Source organism: Dermacentor silvarum, chromosome 2 (assembly GCF_013339745.2).
Source record: "Dermacentor silvarum isolate Dsil-2018 chromosome 2, BIME_Dsil_1.4, whole genome shotgun sequence".
Taxonomy (NCBI): domain Eukaryota; kingdom Metazoa; phylum Arthropoda; class Arachnida; order Ixodida; family Ixodidae; genus Dermacentor; species Dermacentor silvarum.
The window spans coordinates 201,695,529-201,717,505 of record NC_051155.1 but is presented as its reverse complement, the minus strand read 5'-3'; the positions used below and the strand labels follow the sequence as shown (position 1 = coordinate 201,717,505).

Sequence of the window (21,977 nt, the reverse complement as noted above, 5' to 3'; positions counted from 1 at the left end):
CTGATTCAAACGTGCGCTTTCCCAATATGTTTCGTTTGAATGATCGTGGACGGTAGCCTCTGGGCAACAGATGTTTTTGTATGTTGTGTTCGCTTTACTTTACTACCGCGAAAGATATTTCCTCACATTGCGGTGCATCGGGGAGTAAGCCTCAGTCAAGTTTTTTTTTGGATTTGACACTGGCGTCGACGACGTCGTTCGTGGCTTTCTGCTAGGCCGATACAAATACCATGCCGCTCTTCACGGACTCTTGTTTTAGGAGCTCACTATAATGTTGTCAAGACGTGACGGGTCGATTTCTTGACATTATGCAAGTGCGTCTCACATCTGTATTAGGATAGCGCATTCATTAAATTATTTACGTGTTTATTTCTTCCTTCCAGGGAAACCTGTCGGCTGAATGAAGCTCGTGTTTAACAATTTATACACTTCAACTCCTTCGCCCCTCGAAATCCAGGTTGAACGGAAAGTTGGAGCCACGCTTTAAGTGACTTTTTGGGTTTCTGTTCGTTACATGAGTCTCATCGTTCGCTTCCATTGCCCTCATCACTGGCGAAATGATCCAGGTATATGCGTACGTACAAATAACCATGCGCCAAAAAGTAGGCTGGAATACACTTTCCTCTATAATATTCAATTGTCGTGGTATCATAAAAAATTGGGTGTATTGATTTGCTGCCCTTGAGCAAATTTATGTGCTACCTATAAAGATAGAAGCGGCGTACTGTAGGCTCGAGATGTGAACTGTACAAATAAAAAAATCAATAAAAAGAAAACACACACTGCAAAACAATCACACTACGGTTTGAAAGGACGTGCAGGTGAGGAATAATTACGAATTGGTTAGTAATTATACCAGCTTTCAAGCGCACGCGTCCTCATAATTATAATGGTGATGATAATTGTTAGGCCGCAACCACGTGTGGCGCCAGTCTGAAGATGATTTCACGTGTAGTGGTGGAATCGGTCTCGACAGTCATCTTGTTTATGTATCGATGCCTCTCTTGTAAATATTGTAAATACATCTTTATGTGAGACTTGCGCAACGTAACAATATTACCTGTGTGAATACGTTTTGTAGCGATCAGATCAAATCTGATAAACTAGAGAAAGATAAGTGATATTCGAAATGTTTAACTTCGCAAAGATTAAAGAAGCAGTAAAAAATGCCTGCAGCCTGAAATCAGTGAGAAGAAAACTTGGCATAGGACAGGACGAGATGTATGCTGTGAAAGATAAGCAGGGTAACGTGAACCGAAATTTCGATGATATAGTAAAACCAGTAGAATTCTGTCCTGACCTGTACAGTGCCCAGAGCAGCCACGCAACCTTCATTGGAAGTAGTGATGACCAGGATACAGAGGGTCCTCATATCACTAGCGATGAAATTAGAAGGACCTTGCAAGACATGTCCTGGCGAAAAGCGGCAGGAGAATATGGAATAACAATCGATTTAATCAAAGATGAAGGGTATCTTATGCTTGAAAGGCCTGCGGCCCTTTATACGCAATGCCTCACGACGTCAAGTGCACCAGAGAGCTTGCTTTTAGTATTGGATAAACTAGTCACCAAGATATTTTTCCATTGGAATCAGGGCAAAACTTGGCTTCAATCAATCAAGAGGCTGGCTTCAGGAAGGGATATTCTACAATGGATCTCGTGCATGTAGTCAACTAGGTAATTGAGAAATCTATGGAGTGCACTCAACCTCTCTATATGGCGTTCATTTCATGTATTTCATAGCCATAGAGACATTGCGTAATCAAGAAGTACAGGATGCATACGTGAATATCTTGGCAAATATTGGGAACTCAATAGTGTTGTGGGACTAATTAATTCCACAGCTATCTTCGTTCTCCACAAGAAATGTAGAAAGTTCCCGATCAAGAAGCGGCTCGGGCAAGGAAACACAATCTCTCCAATGCTATTCACTGCATGCTTAGAAGAAGTATTCAAGCCATTAGACTGGGTAGGCTTAGGAGTGAGGATCAACGGCGAATGTCTCAACAACCTTCTATTTGCAGATGACGTCCTGTTCAGCAACACTGGGGACGAACTACTACAAATGATAGAGGACCTTAACCGAGAAAGTGTAAGGGTGGGGTTGAAGATTAATATGCAGGAGACAAAGTTAATGTTCAGCAGTTTGGCAGGAGAAGAAGAATTCAGGACCGCCAGTCAGCCTCTAGAGTCTGTAGAGGGGTACCTTTATCTAGGTCAATTACTCACAGGGGACCCTGATCATGAGAAGGAAATTTACAGAAGAATAAAAATGGGTTGGAGTGCATACAGAAGGCATTGCCAAACACTGACTGAGAGCTTACCACTATCGTTGAAAAAAAAAGTGTACAATCATTGCATTCTACCGGTGCTAATATATAGGGCAGAAACTTGGAGGTTACCAAAGAAGCTCGAGAACTAGTTAAGGACCGCACAAAAAGCGATGGGACGAAAAATGTTTGGCCTAACGTTAAGAGAAAGGAAGAGAGCGGTGAGGATCAGAGAGCAAATGGGGATAGCGATATTCTAATTGACATTGACAGAAAAAAAGTGGAAGTGGGCAGGCCATGCAGTGTGTAAGGGGGATAACCGGTGGACAATTAGGGTTACAAAATGATGGGTGCCAAGAGAAGGGAAGCGCAGTCGAGGACGGCAGAAAACTAGGCGGTTCGATGAAATTAAGAAATTTGCAGGTGGAAATTGGAATCAACTTGCGCTGGACATGTGTGATTGGAGATCGCAGGCAGAGGCCTTCGTCCTGCAGGGGACATGAAAATAGGCTGATGATGATGATGATGATTATCTACCTGAGAGTCTACAGATATTGAAAATGGTGCCTATTGACCACTAATCTACTGAAAATGCATATCCGAGTGATGAGACGTATAAGCTTTTGCATAGAATGAAGCGATTTTGCATCATATCAGGGAGCTGAGTTTTTGCACACGCTGATCTGTTGACGGACACGAGAAATGCATAGAACCCTATCCAAAGACAGCTTCGCTGTAATAAAAATGGGTTCGAATGCATACAGCACGGACATTTCTATTTAAGAAAAATGTAACAGCGACCTTCGCAATGTCCAGTCCTTATGCAAAGCAAATTTGTTGCATATTAATCCTTCAAAGACCACATTTGCGGTATTTCATTCTCCCCAGTTACGCATAAAGCCCTAGTTTAAAGGGACCCTGAAACAATTTTGACGATTTTGTACAAACGCACTGAGTCGGTAGAGTTGATCCTTCTGATCATTAATTGAGGCATCTAAGCGCTCCACGTAAAGCGTGTAATTTATTACAGGATTTTAAAAACGTACAACGCTACCAATTGCAGCACTCTAATCGGCTGAGTTTTCAACCTCCCCTGACCAAGTGACGCGATTTGACCATTAGACGTCAGTAGGGCGAGCTATCCGATTGGCTGCCCAGGGCGCGTCATCGATTATTTTCCCAACATTATGGTGAGCATATGCTGTTCGTAACAGTTTAGATGTTAGTTAATTTGTTGCTATAAAAAGAAAGTAACAGAAAGAGAATGCACAAGGACATGTATCACTACGCTAAAAGCACTTCCGACCCATAGCAAGAGTCGTCTGCTTGTGTTACAACGTGCTCCGTGTTGACGAGAGCTGCGCGGTCAGTGTTGGTCTCGTTCTTTCTTTTCGCGAGCACCATGGTTCGCCCTTGCGTTGTGGGCTGCAAACGTAGCCATCGGCGACATGTCAAGCCGCGACATCGTGCACCTTTGCAAGGCAGCAGACGAGCGGAGTGGCTGCAGTGTATCGGACTGTCGGTATCCAAACGGCGCCCGCATCTACACGTTTGCGATCGTCACTTCACGCCGAAGGATTACTACCACAATAGAGTTTAGCGGGTCCGGTATTCGGCTAAACGCAAACGCAAGTGCACTGGACGTTTTACATGATGAACTGAGGTGCAAACGTGAACTGCTTGCACGGTGCAGCCACCTCGCGGCCCGAAGCTCAACCAAACGCAGAGCTAATATAGCAGCAACCAAGTGTATGCCACTTTGCTGCTGGTGCAAATTTTCGACAGGAGCGTAATCTTGAACACGTTGTCTTTTTATATGTTTAAAATGTTTTACACTTGGTTACAGCAATATTAGCCCTGCGTTTCGCTTGTGTTTGGCTGGACCGTGCATGCCGATCAGGCCGCTCACGTACGTCTACGAAGCTCCTTCATCACTGCGGTATGGAGGGGCTTTAGTTTACACCTCCGCATATCCGTTAAAACGCCCGGCTCGCCTGTGATTACCGGAATACCGGACACTTTCGGCGCTGCGACAGAACGCTCGTAATGCACGCACCTTGAGCGCTCTCGCTGGGGATCGACGGCCAGGCGGCTTGGGGAGAGGTTGGAGCGCCTACGTGCGCTGGTTACAAGACAACCGGAAGTAAACGCCATGATGTCACATCATGACGTAGAGCCAGCGAAGGCGGAGCTTAGCCCCGATCACTCTGCGAACGAGTTGAGGAGAAAATGCATGGCGATGGAGGAGGGCAACTTGTAATCGTCCGTGCCTCTCTTAATATGAGACGCTTAACTTAAATTATGACTCGAATTTTTACTGAAGCTGCACTCTACGCGTCTACGAAATTTGTCCGAACCGTTTCAGGGACCCTTTAGCAGTTTCGCTTGACAATCGTGCTCTACCTCTGTCTAATAGTACTAAGTTTCTTGGGGTAACCCTAGATAGGCACCTCAAGTTTGATCTTCATGGTATATCGCTGCTTCAAAAAGTTTATTCTGGAATTCATGCAACTATTATATCACGTTTCTACTTCGAGCTACACATTATTTTGTCACTATATTACGCATACGTTCGTAGTCACCTGTCTTACTGCCTGTCATCTTAGGGCAACACATATAACACACACCTCAAACCCCTTCAACGTTTAAAAAATCAGGCTGTGAAAATTATGACATTTAGCCCAGTTATATGTCATTCTTTTCCTTATATAAAAATTTAAATATCCTTTCTCTATATGAGCTATCTAGTCTATCGAATCTTCGTTTTTCGTCTTATGCACAAAGAGGTATCTGTTGAAGGTTTCACTGTTGATAATCTTATCAATAGTAACAAAACCAGATTTGCACAGCGTCAAAACTTACTACTCCCAAAAGCTAGTACTAACTATGGGAAACAAACCGCTTTTTTTGCGGGCATACCAAACTGAAATTCCATTTCATGTGAATTCATTGCGTTTGTTTTCTTTTTACTAAAAAAACTCTTGTTAGAAAATACACCTAATTAATATAACCATGCATCTTGCTACAGTTTGTTGTATTTATCTTTATTGGTTTCGTTTTGCTCTCTCTCTCTTTTTTCTTCTTTCTTTAGCTGTGTTATTTTGCTAATGTTGTTTCTTTATAGTCCAATCCTTCGTTGCATAAAATGCTCTGTTTAAATTATGTCTACTATCTGCAAGCAACTGATCTGCTGCATGCTAAAATTTAAGATCATTTATATTTTTATTAGGGTGTCTCCTCGACAGTTTTTAACTTTGGGACACCCCATCGTTCTACTTATTCTGTACCTGTTAAAATGTACCATATTACTGCAATAAATCGTATTATCAAATCCTGACTGGGAGCTTACCACTGTCGTTGAAAAAAAATGTGTACAATCATTGCATTCTACCGGTGGTAACATATGGGTAAGAAACTTGGAGGTTAAAAAGAAGTTTAAGAACGGGTTAAGGACCGCGCTAATAACTATGGAATGAAACATGTTACGCGTAAGATTACGAGACAGGAAGAGAGCGATGTTGATCAGTGAGCAAACCGGGATAGCCGATATTCTATAGTTGACATTAAGAGAAAAAAAAATGGAGCTGAGCAGGCCATGTAATTGGGTAGGACTGGAAGCGGACCATTAGAATTACAGAACGGCGACCAAGAGAAGGGAAGCGCAGTCGAGGACGGCAGAAAATTTTGTGGGGTGATGAAGTTAGGAAATATGCAGGCACAAGTTGGAATAACTTAGCGCAATACAGGGGTTTTTGAAGATCGCTGAGAGGCCTTCGTCCTGCAGTGGACATAAAAATTGGCTGATGATGATGATGATGATGACGATTTGTTTTACGACAGAAAAATGGCGTAAGCACGGGTACCCACACTCTTATAAGAGGCTGCGAAACCATTCACAAAGCGGGCAATAAACTGCCTGTTTAACTTGCGAATACTCGCAGCGCTGCAATCTTTGCTGAATAGACGAGTAGCGTTGTATGAGGACGGTCCGTCGCACTATCTAAATATTATCGTAGCTATTCTGATAGCAACGGGGATATAACCGCTTTGCAAGATAAGGTCAACCGCCCAGGAACGAGACAGCACTTCTCGCCGGGAGATCTTCCCCTTCGGGTGCGTATCGTAACACTGAGACATCTCTTGTGCCGTTCGAAAAGCTCGAAAGTGCTGCTTCTTATGTTGCAATACTGCCGACATTGAGTCTTGTTGATTAATAGACTGATTGATAGATTCATTGAAATGTTTCATTGTGCTTTTTAATGGATACCTGGGGAGAATTAAGCAGGTTAGTGGTAGGTGACAGACAAAATACTGCAAATGCAAATAAGCAAATGCGTTTTTGAATGCGTTCCGTTTTTCCACTCCCTTCCCAGCACACTAATTAGGTACAGAAATCCCGTTGCAGTACACAGCTGCAGCTTGTAATTCGTAGTATGGATGCCAAAATAATTCTCACGAATCTGTCGAAAGGATTAAGGCACGTTTATATATTCATATATATATTGGAATCAGCTAGCGCAATACAAGGGTAATTGGAGATCGCAGGGAGAGGCCTTCATCCTGCAGGGGACATAAATATAGGCTGCTGCTGGTGCTGCTGATGATTATGAATATCATTTGATTCAAGCGATGTGTTTGAATAGGCACCTAGGGAACCTAGGGTTAAGCATTTTGGGAGAGTATATTTAGAGGCCCATGACATTTAGTAACTTTAGCCAGTTGAAGCAGACTTTGAGCCTGAGCTGATGTGATAATTACGAGATGTTCATTGTCAAGTAGATGTGCCGCTGCGGAGGAGGGCAGTGTTGTGCTGCAGTTGTATTTCTTTTCTGCGTTCCTTGTTCACTCCTTGCAGTTCTCCCACCGAGTAGCGTGTTAAGGTTTGCTATACAATAGAATCTCGTTAAACCCTCCGTGGTTGCTTAGTGGCTATGGTGTTGGGCTGCTAATCATGAGGTCACAGGATCAAATCTCGGCCACGGCGACCGTATTTCGATGGGGGCGAAATGCGAGAACACCCGTGTACATAGATTTGGGTGCACGTTAAAGAACCCCAGGTGGTCCAAATTATTCCGGAGTCCCCCACTACGGCGTGCCTCATATTCAGATCGTGGTTTGGCACGCAAAGCCTCATAATTTAATTTAATATCATTAAAGGGAACCTCAAGAAACCTTAGACAGGAATTCCGTTTATTGAGAGAGATGTGTAGAGGTGTAGCACTATACGCCAGAAACCCTTTTACCACGGTTAGACATGTTGAATATAAAGAAGAGAATGTTGCAGCTAGTTTGTCCCGTAGTTTGAGCGTGGAGGTGGCTTCTGGATTCTGTAGGCTTCACTACTTCTGATTTAGAGGAGGCACCGGTGACGTATCAAAGCAAAAAACATCACTCCTTGCGCTCGACTCGGTGGTTGAATTAGTACGAGGTCGTGCTGCGGGAGTCCAGCTTATCGAACGGCGTGCTGTAAGATGTCCGAAATTTCCGTTGTTCTTATTTCGGCCATCTATGGGGTGAGTGGGGTGTCGCTAAAGTGGCCAGTCTGCACATGCTATGCATTAAATATCTATCAAATGTTTAGTTTTCTTGAGTCTTTGTCACTGTTTTTTTAGGGATGGCTTTTTACGGAGAAGATAGGCGTTGTAAAATGAAAATAAGATTTTGGCTCTTTCTGAAAAAAAAAACATACAAAATAAAACGAACACTTAGCTTTCTTCAGTTGTTCCGAATGCAGAGTAGGGAACATTTTGTTTCCGATTAATAAAATTTCTTTTTTTCCATTATCCAAATACAAAACCAATCAATATAGAGGCACTTGTTCCGCTTAACCGGTTATTCCGTTTAAACAATTGCCGCTTAACGAGATTCTACTGCACATGCATGTTACATCATGTTAAGCACGCTAGTTATGATTCATAAAATAGTTTGAAGATCCGGAAAGCAGCGCTAGTAGAAGACACAATTTACGCTGATAGCTTACACTAGCGGCTCCGTGACTGTAATTGAAAAAAGCGCCACTTAACGTGCGAGATAGACAAACTGCTCAACAGGAAAGTAAGGTTGAGAACAGTCATTTATCGCTTTCTTTATTTTGCATTGATATGTGATTAAAAGAGAGGATTGCGCCTTTACTGGTGCCGGCTACTCCACTTGAAAAGGCAAGCAAAACTACTGAATGCACATTTTTGAGGTGTTGACAGCTTAATAAGCAATTCCCGAATACTGGTTACTTCTTTTCCATTTCTTTCAAACCGTCGGGGAAATAAAAATCAGTACCAACAATGTAACCTTCGGAGTAATACCCCGGGCGGCTCGTAGTGTTGGCGGGACCATTTTCACCCCATTTATTTAAAAGCCACGCACGCCTCAGGTTAAGTAGGGTATCCTTCCGTATCTACGAGAGATACATGGCTTAATTGGAGTGGCCGGAACTCCAGTCAATTTAAGATGGAGTTCAAAATGTAATTCGATATTCTCATAATGGTCAGCCATTTCGTTCTTGCTCATTCCAATCTCCGCCTTATAACTATTACGTCACGGCATTTCTTCAGGGAACAATGGACTTCACGCGAGCTCCCGTGTACCAAGTGATCGACGGTCTGAAGTATAGCAAAGTGTACACGCCGGAGCACGTGCGTGCTGTCCGAGCCTACATGCCTCAAGATGGCGACCTAGTCTTGGTGTCCTACCTCAAGTGTGGGAACAACTGGCTGGAGCAAGTCATCCAGCTTGTTCTGCACGGGTAAATAGGGTGACCTAAATCATATTTGGCCGATCATTTCGAGGGAAAACGTTGTTTTCGAGTGGCCAAGGCCTGATTTATGCCTGCAGACGCTGCCCTAGTCTTACGCAAAATATGTGCAGCTTTTCACGTAACCCTGGGCGCTTGTCTTTATGGCGCAACAAGCGCCTTCAGTGCTGCCGTATATTAACTCAAATTGAGGCAGTTTGCTTGCTTTTCAAAGAAGAAAGAAAGAAAAAAAAAGAAGTGTGTAAACAACGATTCGTGTAACTGAATTCCTTTTATTTTCACGAAGTTACTTATTTTAGCGACGAAAAATTTATCTGAACCTTTATTCGCTCCTATGTCATCCTAAAATGGTGCCTTTTTTGATACCTTGGCGATTGTAAGCAGAAACTATACGAACATCATTCACAAAATTAAATTCTGGGGCTTTAAGTATAAGAACCATGATCTGATTGTGAGTCGCGCCGAAGGGGGGAGGGGGGGGGGGGAGCTCCGAGTTATGTTGACCACCTGTTTATTTTTTTTAAACGTGCAACCATGCATGGAAAACCACCGTTATGGCAATCCGCGCCCATTGGAGTATGGCCGCCACAGCCCGGTTTGAACCCGCGACCTCAGCAGCGCAACGCAATAGCCACTGGGCGGGTGTAAGAGTATCATGGCAGATTCGCATTATTTTCTCATTTTGCTATAATTAAGCACCAGTGTCTTTTTTCAGCACCGAACATTTTTGGAATAAACTAGGTAAAGCTACTTGGATTCAGAGTGATTGGAGTGGTGATAGAGGGAAGTCAGTTGGTGATGATTTTACAATGATCAGAGTTATTGAACTAAGATATCATGAACAAAATAAAGTGGCATAGTAAGTTGAATGTTAGTCTAGAAAGCGTGGCAAACCTTTGTGTCCGCCTTTGCCCATGTTCGGACCTTTTTTGCATTCTTTGTAAAGAGTTAAGTGATCACACTTTTAGTCCTGAGGTCTCAGCAGGCCATTTTCGGTCAGTGATATATAATTTAGTGCATTATTGCTGGAGAAAGCGCACTCTTTGCGTAAACGTGATCAATCCGCAATTTTAAGAAATGTAGAACCATTATTACGCATTAGTTTTACAATGCTTCTTTTTGTCTCCAGGTTTATTTTTTTCGTTGTTTCAGAGCAATTTGCGAAATCCACGCTTAGCGTTCATTTAGTCAGTCCAGCTGTTACCATAGTGACTTAGTTGTGCAATTTTTGAAAACAATATTTTGCATAGCAGTTTCTTAACACGAACCTTCCTTTGCAGATTTAAGGAAATAGAAAGAAATTGTGTAAAAGTATCGTGAGACAGTGAAAAAGTCTGAGAATTCAGTTCTGCGGAAGCCCACATGGAGGAGGAATGTGCATGAAAGGGAAAGAAAAAAAAAAAGCTTCGCTGTCGTATATGAGGATGAAGACGTGGACGAAGACGAAGTTTTGTTTGACTGTGAAGTAGTCTTTCTCAGAAACCCATAGTTTTGTGCTACAGTCGGGTGGATGACAATTTTCGCTTTCAGTGGCAAAGTCTGGTCGAAATAACATTAAAAAAAAGAAACCTATTGATAATGCTTGTAACGCTTGGCAAGGTTGTGTCAACTTACCGAGTGTAGATTGGCTTCACTTGATTGCGCATAAAACTTAAATGTGGATTTTACTTCTTTCTCTTCCCCACTTCCATAGAGGAGAAAGTGCCGAAAACTATGCCGAGTTTCACCGGTGGTGTCCGTACCCGGAGCTGTATGGCTTGCGCTACCTCGACGAGATGGAGCCGCCACGTTTCTTCAAAACGCACTTTCGGTACGAACACCAGCTGAAGAACCCGAAGGCCAAATTTGTATACTTGGCTCGCAATCCGCTGGACGTTTGCACTTCGTTGTACTACTACACGCTCGGAGGTCCGCAATACGACTTCGAAAACGGCAGCTTCGACGATTTTGTGGAAGCCTTCGTGAGTGGTGAGGTAGACCACGGGGACTACTTGGATCACCTGCTCTCCTGGTACCCACACCGGCACGAGCAAAATGTGCTCTTTATAACTTTCGAGCAACTGAAACGAGATTTCAAGGGCACCGTCCTCTCCCTGGCAAGTTTCATGGGTGAGAAGTACAGGCGATTGCTCGATAATGACCAGGACCTTTACCGGATGGTTGCCGAGAAAAGCAGTCTCTCTTTCATGTCGAAGCTCTGTTCTGTCGATAAGGAGAGCATCGCAAAGCTGACCGAAAAGGACGAGCCCTTCTTAGACGCCTGTCGACGCTTCAACGCGATGAACCGCAGTGGCACCAAAGGCCCAGTCATAGCAAGAAAAGGCATTGTCGGTGATTGGAAAAATCACTTTACGAATCGGCATCTCGGTCTGGTGCGCCAGTGGATCGAGAATAAGGGGGCTGGTCAAGTGATTCGGGAGATATGGGGAGATTTGGATCTTGGAGGAATTGTATGCACGTAGAAGTACCTTACTACCCCATGTGAGTTGTATGGGTAAATCATTGAAGACGAACGGCTCACAAGTATTTCTAAAAATATTTGGATTCTCCTTTTGCTTATAACTGCGTGAATGATTCTCCATCTTTTAGTGAGAGCTGTGGTATGGCCTATATTATTAGGCTATATACCTCTTTCTATATGATGTCAATTTTAGTATGAAAGGTCAATAATCTTTTCACGGGTGGATATCGTTAACGAAGCTATAGGCTGGGATAATGTATCAGGCCTGTTCCGATTTTCTGCTTTTCGCTTTTCGTCAGTAGTCCGGACGGCTAACTCGGCCGGTCTTGAAAGGCGTATGATATAAAGGGAAAATAACTAAGTGAAATAAATCCCCATTTAATACGCCCCTATTTTCGCTCCGAATACTTACATTACTATTTGCATCGGCGCAGCTAATAAACTATTCCCTATGTCCACTAAAGTGTTCCTGAGCTAGAGCACTGCACGGGTGGATGGATGGATGGAAAACTTTAATGAACGTCCTGAGGTACGCGACTCAGCGCGCAGCGGGCCGCTCCCACGTTGGGACAGTCAGGCCATGCCCGACCGCCGCATCGTTGGCCCTCTGGACAGCCCATAGTTGCGCCCCGGCATCGGGGCTCTTGATAGCGGAGAGCCACTTGTCCTCATTTATGTGTTCCGTGCCTCGGAACGAGGGGCAACGCCAGAGCATATGCACGGGCCAATTTTTTTTCAGCCCGGGCCCGGCCCGCCACCCCTTTACCTTAGGCCCGAGCCCGGCCCGAACCCGGCCTGAGATCGAAAAATATCACCGAGCGGCATTCAAAAAAATAAAATAAAGAAGCGAATGAGTGAGTGAGGCATAAATGCATGTCGTATGCAATTATGAACACCATTTGAGCGGTCTAAACGCAAATACTAGCGCGCGAAGTAGTACGAATGACCCTGCCGAGCAGTATCGCAACAGTATTTTTCCACGTCGGGCGCCTCACTGCAAAGCCTGCGCCGCCCAAGCCACTTGTCCCACTCAACCGTATTAAGGCGAAAGCATTTAATGGCTCATACTCGCGGCGTCCGACCATCCATCCGTCCGTGCCCTGGAACGGTGCCAGCTGTGGCCTCTCCCCCTCACACTCTCTCAGGAATCACAAAAAAAGACATGGCATAGTCAGTCGAATGGCCACAAGCTTTAGCCGAACACGCTTTGTAATTTACAAAGTGTCCTTCACGACCGGTCGTGAGCGCAGCGCATGGATGGAGTAAATGGAGAAAGAAAGCTTCTCGTTCCTCTATGGTGCAGCGTAATGCGCTGCTGCTAGGTGGCCGGTTGAGAACATGCGTGCAATCATGGATGAACGCAGTGCCATATTTCAGCCGCGTGACGAATTATCTTACCATTCATCGTTTTATCAATGGGCCTTTGAAGAATCAGCAAGTCGCGAAAGCGCTTGCACTGCGCTGAAAGCATCAATTACAGTGATTTAGGTAAGGAATACAATGGCACCCTTTGGTTTGAGGTGACTTCGGTCTTTCTGGACTTTTACATTCCGTTCAAACAGCGCAAAATACGACGGAAGAAGAAAAGGGAAGTACACAGGAGTAGCACTGCTAGCTTCCAGCTGCGCCGGGGCAACAGACTTTTCAGATTCGAGACGCGCGAGGATAACTCGCTGCACGTTACATGCACACCACCAGAAAGTCTGAGCCCGGCCCGGGCCCGCGTCAAAATACCCGAACCAGGCCCGGGCCCGGGTCAAAAAGCACATGCCGTGCCCGAGCCCGGCCCGAGCCCGTGACAAAAACTGCGCTACCCGGCCAGGCCCGGCCGGGCCGCGCCTGGGCTTTCAAGTAAGCCCGAGCCCGTGCAGTGCTCTCTCCTGAGCGATGCCTAATCATCGACTGCACAGCGACGACGAGGACGACGACGATAACAAAAACCACAACAAGAGCGGTACGGGCATCAAACTAAATTTCGAATGACTGCTAAAGGAACCATACTTTAGCTTATGAGACCTTAAGGGACACTAGAGCTGAAAGCTGAATTATTTTAGCTTAATAAATAATTATTTTAAAATTCGTGTCTTACTTATTTGACAAAAAACCTTTGATTACTGGCTGAGACGATAACTGCCAAACTTCCCTTTCGTGGATTTCACGTTGAAATTTCAGCGCTAGAACGTTACTACATAAAAATTCGACAATGCTTCAGTGACGTTCCTTTCTCGTCAGTATGCAAAGTTTTTATACGTCGCACAGGATGTTGAATATTAAATAAGTTCTAGGGCCACCTGCTTGCAAGCGTGAACTTTGCAGAGAGTAAAGAATGTATCCGCAGCTTCACGTCCCTGTCTCCATTTTTACAAGCGCCATATCAGGAGTATGAAAGCGTATGACCAGTTAGGCTATCGTTGGCTGCTCTCGATGTCACAGTCGAACGCCTCTGGTGCCCGGGGCCCAGATTGCCAAAGCGGATACATTTCAAACATGTGGCCCGTCATAAAATTGTGACTGTTTGAAACCAAACAGTCTGGCGGGCCAGGGCCGCGATTTTGTAGCGATGCCTTATGACTTATTTTGGAATAGTCTTATCATCCACCGCTCACGGCCGGCTGATCCAGTTGATAACACGAGCGGACCGTCGCTCTGACCACTGACAAAGCGCGATAAGCGCGAAAAGGCATTATTACTTTAAAGGCATCGCTACAAAATACCGGCCCAGTATTCCTTCCAACGCCTTGTGGTGCGGTTTCTTTCTCTCGGTCTGGGTTCGTTTTCTACGTTGTTTACCTTCACAAGCCCTTGCAAACCACAGTTGATTCCACATACAGCGCACCACTCCAAGCAATTGCTGCGATACCGAGCCAAGTCGCGATACAGTTTATGACGTCCAGCTCTTATCGCGAAGCTTTGTAAAACAAGACAGACCTATCTGTTTGCTCCGGCTAGATTACACCGCGTGATCCTTTCGTGGATGTGAAAATACATAGCAAAAAGAGACTGGCTCGGAGCGATTAACTGAGGCTCGCGTCTGTGGATGTCCACCGCAAAGACATCATTGAAAACGTACGTATCGGTTGAAATTTTACCTCTTGCTCTCCGTGACGAGATTATAATAGCGGTACATTTCTGCACGTGTACTCCTTAAATGCGGGACACTCCATGACAGAGCAAGGGGTCATTTTGTTAAAATTATGAACAGACCGCAACGTACGAGCAACGATAGGCCACAATCGAGGCTCAAAGAACAGTTTTGGACATGTGCATGACTACTGCACTCGTTTCACTGAACCATTTCTTTGTGTTCAATACTGATGTGGGCTGTGGAATGGGCTTCCGCTGAAGCTCATTGAATATTGTGGGCAACACCCGGATCTGCAGAGCTAATTATAATAACCTTTCAAAAATTGATTTCGTGCACGCCACTTTGCCACAGTGACGACGGCAACCAGCTAAAAAGATGTCAGGGTTACAAATATGTCTGTCCTTCTACACCATGTTTTTTCTTACGGCAATTAACCTAAAAGTACACAATTTTCTCTCTACACTCTATGAAATCAATGAGCTGAACTAAAGTGGTGCATGCGTGCGTGGCGTGTGGGTGCGTGCGCGTGTGTATGTGCTGGGGCCCTAATGTAGCTGCGTATATTTGTTGCTTCTACCTGGATTTGTGTTTTGTTTCTTGCTGCTCATACAGAGTACCGTCATCGTTGTGATAAAAGTCATACAATACGCGTGTGCAGCATTGTCTTTTTCTAATATATCATGTTCCCATCTCGGGCCCCAATAGGTATACCTTTGAACTTGAAGGCAGGCTTCACTTATTGGTATCTGATAAAATATGCCTTTGTACCTGAGACAAATAGTCTTTTGTACCAGCATGTTTATAAAAGATACCGAGTACTATAGAACAGGATCGTGCTACTCACGGCTATTCATCATTCATAATGAATATTTACTGTCTCTTCATCTTCTCCGTAATAATTGGTGGCACATTCATTTTTTGGAGATGATTGACGACTTTAATACGATTAGCATTATTTGTTACGATGGGTGTGTGAGTGATGGTGATATGTTGTAATTATGGTGATGATTATGATGATGATGATGATGATGGCAGTTACGATACGGAGACACAAAGTTGTGGTATGCACAAAGGCAGAGTGTTTATTAAAGAGCTTAACATGCTATTGTGAATTGTTCTCTATCCCTCTCTATCGCTCTCTCTCTCTCTCTCTCTCTCTATATATATATATATATATATATATATATATATATATATATATATACATGTGTATACACCTGTGGCATCCGCCGGCTCCGCCGCAATGGCGGTGGCGCTTGCGTTCTTCGCTCTCCAGAGAGGTAAAAATCTTCTTTGGACGAGATTTGGAGATGATAAGAGAGTTAACCGAACGAAGCACGTGGAGTGGCTTCATGTTTGAGGCGTGTACTACACCAGTGCTCCTCTCTCGCGCTTCCCAATAGCTTGTGGTTCCGAAGGTGCATAATTTTTTTTGTTATCCTACGTACTTCGTGTCAAGAGATATGCTCATTTTACTCGTAAAAAAAAAGAGAACTATGGAGTACTAAAGCTGATTGGATTTGATGTTCTTTTAAGGCTACACAATTGCGTAAAGCAGCAACGTGGTCAGCACAATGTTGTCAATGACAACACGGAAGAGCACGGGCACCTCCTCACGCCTCTGTGACATTTCTGCGGTCATTGAAGCTGAAATATTGTGGACCGTTGCTTGTCTTGGGCCACCGTGTGTAGTGACCACGCCCCTGATTGTTTCTATTTCACAGGAGAGCCGTCCAAGGCCCTCTCTTATCATCTGCAGCGCTATGTCAGGGCTATGGCTAAGTTAGCTTCTTTAACTCCAATAAAGTATACCTGTCTCCCTCAGGACGAGGTCGGTGGACATAGCGTTTGGAGATGTGTGGGATTATGATCATCCACGTTTGTTTAAAAAGTATTAGTAAGTTTATGATAATGCCGGAAACTTTTGATAACGAAGTGAATATCTTGTTGTTTTTTTCTTTAGGCACTTCAATAAAATATCCTGCTATTGAATATTTTCAATGCAGTAAATGATTTCCCGATAATTTGCACTCACATGGCAATGACAGAATACATGATTTGAAACAAAGTGAAGTTATCTCCTTACGCATAATGAATCAGTGGACATAAAATATGCAGCAAATGAGCGTATACGATTTTCTCAGAGGTTTGCACCTGCTCTAAACTGTTAAAAGATTGTTGAAATACTACCGATTCGTACTTACTTCGGCGCCATCACCGTTCTATTCTAAGTCAGTTTCGTGTCATAAGTACTGGTTTGCAACAATCAGTGTTACTCAAATTTTGTGCGAGTCTGTTTTTAAAATTATTATTCGCGCAGTGTTAAGATTGCTATTTCATACAGGATTTCATATGACATGCGCCTATACAAGATAATTCTACACGGTGGGTTGGATGTGCACTTATGATTGCTGATGTAGCGATCTGCAGATAGAAATGTTTTCAATCAACAGTCAAACTAAGCGTCTGACACCGTCATTTCAGGAAAGCATGGCACATCGACGTGTTCCCGTGTACCACGTGATTGACGGCCTAAAGTATGCGAAGACTTACCTGCCGGAGAGTGTGCGCAATGCCCGAGACTACATGCCACACGACAACGACTTGATACTCGTGTCTTACCTCAAATGTGGCAACAACTGGCTGGAGCAGATCATCCAACTGATTCTTCACAGGTATCACCATACGTCTATACAATACACCACAAATTACGTTCTGTCGTAAAGGCATTTTTCAGGCCACGTAACAGTGGTGTGAACTGTTCGCTATAAGTACTGAAATATATGACTCGAACGCTTAATGCAAACTAAAGCACATCCGCGAACAATTAGGCAGTAATTATACGTTCGTTTCACAAGATGGGCAAATGACTGGCTTCTTGTCAGGCCAGTAATGCTTCGGTAGACATGCTGCTTTCGTGTTGACCTGCCGTAGTTAAGTCTACCTCACTCATTCCTGCCTACCCTAAAAATCGCCTTGTCATATGAAAATTCTTCTTGCACTTGTAAAAAAATACTACCGTTGATCAAAAAGCACACATTGTACCTCATAATGATACAAAGAGCCATTATCTCTTTTGGCAGCATGGTAAAGGAACCTGTCGAAACCTGCGCGCCTTCCTTATATGCAAGGGATGAGAAAAAAGTGGCTGCTTTGTAAATACTTCCATCTCTCTTATCTGGCTTTCAAGTTCGACAACGAAAGGACAAACCGAGAGAAGAGAGTATGAAAAAAAAAGAGTACATTCAGGTTCGATACACTTTTCTTGGTGAAAGGAAAAGTGGCATGTGAACCGGGAAGCTAACGCGTGCAGAAAGACTAAAAAGAATGACCGGCTTATATTGAACAAATTTGGACGTTTCAGATAAGTTTGTATTATCACGTCATCTCCGATCTTTTCAGAGCAGAGAATTCTGACAACACCAACACCAGAACTATGGTGTAAAAGAAAATTTATTTCAAGAAAAAATTACTTTCAGATGTGGCTATAGCCAGCCTCATGTAGGGCCGGAGAAGAGAATTTCATTACATATGTATATACACACATCAGTAAAGCCAACAAGCCGAAAAACGACCAAACAAACGCATGGTCCATTACAAGGCATGGAGGAGTATGAGCGTGAACCCCCGTTGTGGCTTTGCTGCTGAGCACGGGGTCGGCTGTTGCAATATCTACTTTCGAATCTCCTTATAACCAAGTAGCATCGGACATGCAAATACATTTATTATATGCGATTTTTTTGTATAAGCACATAGTCACTACACGCTCATGTTGGCAAGAAACATTTTATACCTGCTTCGTTATGTCCGTATCATTAATACAAGTTAGACTGTATTGGAGGCGGCCGCTTTTCAGAAGGAATGAAAACATTACAAGGAAACGTTACTCTTCATAGATTGAGGTGCTCTAAATTCTAAGTGCTCTAAAGAATTCAGAGTACTCTAGTATGGTGACTAATATACTGCTGCAATGGACGGTATTGATGTAGGAGGTTAAAGAATACCGAATCAACGAGTCAATGAAGCAATAAATCAGAAATCTCAGGGCGCTAAGAAAAGGAAAGGCAGAAAGCTGTACTAATACTTTAGAATGACTGCCTTCAATGTGTTCAAAATCTGTTTGTGCATATAAGCGAAGTTGTCGTATTTACTTCAAAACATAGAATGATGCTCATGGTGCACTGCTTTATTTGCGTGTCCAGGGGTGAAAGCGCCGAAAACTACGCCGAGTTCCACCGGCGGTGTCCGTACCCAGAGATGACCGGTATGCGGTATCTGAACGAGATGCAGCCACCACGGTTCTTCAAGACGCACTTCTCGTACGAGCAGCAGCTAAAGAACCCCCGAGCGAAGTACATTTACCTGACGCGTAATCCGCTGGACGTCTGCGTCTCATTCTACTACTACGTGAGGGGTGCTGCTAGTTACGAGTTTGATGACGGCACCTTCGACGACTTCGTCCAGGCTTTCGTCGCTGGAGATGTAGAGCGTGGTGATTACTGCGATCACCTCCTCTCCTGGTATCCACATCGGCACGAACGAAACGTGTTATTTGTCACCTACGAGCAGCTGAAAAAAGATTTCAAGAACGCGGTTCTAAACTTGGCAGGATTTATGGGCAAACAGTATCGTGACATGCTGGAGTGCTGATGAAAACTATTTACGCGAATGTCGTCGATAGAAGTGCCGTTCCCTTCATGTCCAAAGTATGTTACGTCGACGAGGCGCTTTTGAATTCGTTGACCGAGATAGATAGGCCCTTCGTGGAAGGTTATCGCCGTTTCACGGCGACCACTAACAGTCGCCTAAAGAGCGGCAAGAATATCGTGAGAAAAGGTGTGGTAGGTGATTGGAGGTCTCACTTCACTCAGCGCCACATAGATCTATTTCGTGAGTGGATTGCGAGGAAGCAGGCATCTGGAGTGATTAAGGAGATCTGGGGAGCTATGGACCTGGGTGGAATCATTTGAAATGTTGGTGACAAGCTTTAGTGACTTGACTCCTTTACGCATATTGTGGCGAATAAGGTGTCCACGTGATGTTCACTATAGTATGACAGGCGTCCCGTCGAGCCCCGAAATCATAAAACTTTACGATGAGTGTTGCGTCGTAAATTGTGATACAGGATGTCGCGATGAAGCAATGCATCCGCTTCGTACAATTACAAGTGTGCAATTTCCGGCATTTGTTATGCGTTGAGAGCTCGACAAACGCACATCTCGTGAAAGGGTTTTGTCGATTCGTTTTCTTCATTTTTTCCGCAGCAGTGTTGAAACAAAAAATGCATGATAAGCAATAACGTACAATTGGAAAGATGGTGTATGGAAGGTTCGTTACTTTTCATTATTTCGACCTCTTGATACTTAAGCAACGCTGCTTTAGATAACTAAGTACAGAATCAAATGCATATACCAGGATATTCTTTCAATGACCCTTTCTTGTGCCTTCATAACCGTGACGTTCTTCAACATATCGTTGAAGAACGTCTATAGTCAACACATTTGCTGAAGAACGTCGTACGTATATAGTTTCACAACGTATTCATCGTACAAGAAATACAGTCCGACGTCTTAACGCGCTGTGTATGTTACAAAATAAATCTTGTTTCTGTCGAATGTTGTTTACCTGAGTACTATGATACCGACGAGAACGAGACTCGGTACTGACAATTGGCAAGAACAGATTTTTTCTTTCTTGTTTTGCGAATTCGCTCAATCCCACAGCTCACAGATTCCATATAGCGCTAGCACTAGCATTCCATATAGCGCTAGCATTGTAAGTTGTAACACGTGAACTTTACGAGCGCGCCTTTCTGCACACTTCAAGTACAGTGCCTAGAAGTATATTCTAGGCCCTGTACTTCAAGAGCTGCATTGCATTGCAAGTGATAGCGGCGTCAACGCCCTCCGCTATCGGTGGGTGCTCTTATTGTTGGTGCTGAAAAAAATGTATTTATTGATAATGATAAATTAAAATAGATTTGTTTCTCCTTTTCTCGCCGAGCGTATATAAAATTGATTAGGAATTTTATTTTCGTTGATTGAATCTGTGTCTCGCTTTCAAAAAACTTTTTGTTTGCTAATGTTTGTTCCCTCCGAACATAGTCGCGCTTCAATCGCTGCTCCCATAACCGGTGACGATTTGGTGACGATTCGTTCTGAGCCTCTTTGAACTCGAAACTTCGCGACATTTTTGGATCGACCTTGGCTGCTGTCGCTCCCTGCAGTACAGCTGGCTGACATCCGGGCTGAAGAACAGCGCATAAGCCCACTAAAGCCCGGCAGGTTAGCAGAAAGCCCGCTAACCTGTCGACTTACCGAGTCTGCTGTATCACCCACCGCCGATTCTGGACAACTTCATGTTGCTCGTCAGACAACATGGGATGAGGATATATACACCGCCTCCTCAAAAGCCCGCGCATTTGGGTGAAGCTTCGGGCCACGACACTGCTACAATTGTTCGACGCTCACCAACTGCTTTTCTACAGGTCAGTTATTATCAAACTTTCTGTTACCACAGCAATGATGTTGGCCTTCTGGCGGTTTCGTGGCCACCCAATCATTTCAAACGGTCTTGCGCTGCTCTTGTTTACTTGTTTACCTTTTATGTTTGTTGCTTATGAGTGGGGACATTGAGGAAAACCCCGGACCTATGGCAAAGGTTCAAGAAGAAAAGTTAGATGGTGTGGCCGAGGCTGTAAAGCGTCTTGAAGCCAGCAACGCAAGTCTTCTCGTGTCAATAATGAAAGTACTAAATAGGCACGCCGCACTCAAAAGAGATCTTGAAAGTCTGACCAAACGTGTTCAAGAACTAGCAACCAAATATGAATCTGTTTCATTTGGTTGACGTCTTAGCGCATCTCGAAAGGGGAATTTCTAGCAAGATAAATAAAATCGATAACCTAGAAAACCGCTCACGAAGATCAAGTGCTTTGTTCTAGGGTGTTTCAGATGCTGACAAATCGGCAAGCTTGGAAAGTCTGAGCAACTCGTACATGACTTCTGCCGTGATAAGCTTAGTGTCACTGTGACTTCCATTGCTAGGGCACACAGTGGCGGCCATTTTTCGACTGAGAGAAGGCGCCCATTATAGGCGAGTTCTTAAACACTAAAGAAGTTGAGGCTACCTTAACTAACGGCCTCAAGCTGACGGACCCCAATTTCAGCATCGGACGTGACTATTCGCAAGCCGTTCGTGATAAACATCGTCAGCTTCTTCAATTCTCTCGATCGACTACAACAGAAGGTGACCGCATGAGCCTGCCGTTCGACAAACTCCATATCACTAATGATATTGATGTAGGAGATGTCGCGGGCAGGGGCTTGCTATTTTATTATTATATGGTATTTAGCAGATGTTGACGCCTTGAATTGGCGCCGGCCACTCCTTTTCACATGGAGATATGAAACA

At 44.1% G+C, this 21,977-nt stretch overlaps 2 protein-coding genes across 2 annotated transcripts; both read left to right on the top strand.

The window, feature by feature from the left end:
- Positions 1 to 8,755: 8,755 nt before the first annotated feature.
- Positions 8,756 to 14,018, top strand: LOC125943277 (sulfotransferase ssu-1-like). Its single transcript, XM_049662181.1, has 2 exons — positions 8,756 to 9,012; positions 10,715 to 14,018. The coding sequence occupies exons 1-2, from the start codon at positions 8,828 to 8,830 to the stop codon at positions 11,481 to 11,483; spliced, it is 954 nt and encodes a 317-aa protein (XP_049518138.1). The 5' UTR covers positions 8,756 to 8,827; the 3' UTR covers positions 11,484 to 14,018.
- A 186-nt stretch (positions 14,019 to 14,204) lies between these two features.
- Positions 14,205 to 20,174, top strand: LOC119442454 (sulfotransferase ssu-1). The gene is made up of 3 exons (XM_049662184.1): positions 14,205 to 14,548; positions 17,052 to 17,242; positions 18,770 to 20,174. Exons 2-3 carry the CDS (start codon positions 17,058 to 17,060, stop codon positions 19,215 to 19,217), a joined length of 633 nt encoding a protein of 210 aa, XP_049518141.1. The 5' UTR covers positions 14,205 to 14,548; positions 17,052 to 17,057; the 3' UTR covers positions 19,218 to 20,174.
- The last annotated feature ends 1,803 nt before the right edge of the window (positions 20,175 to 21,977 follow it).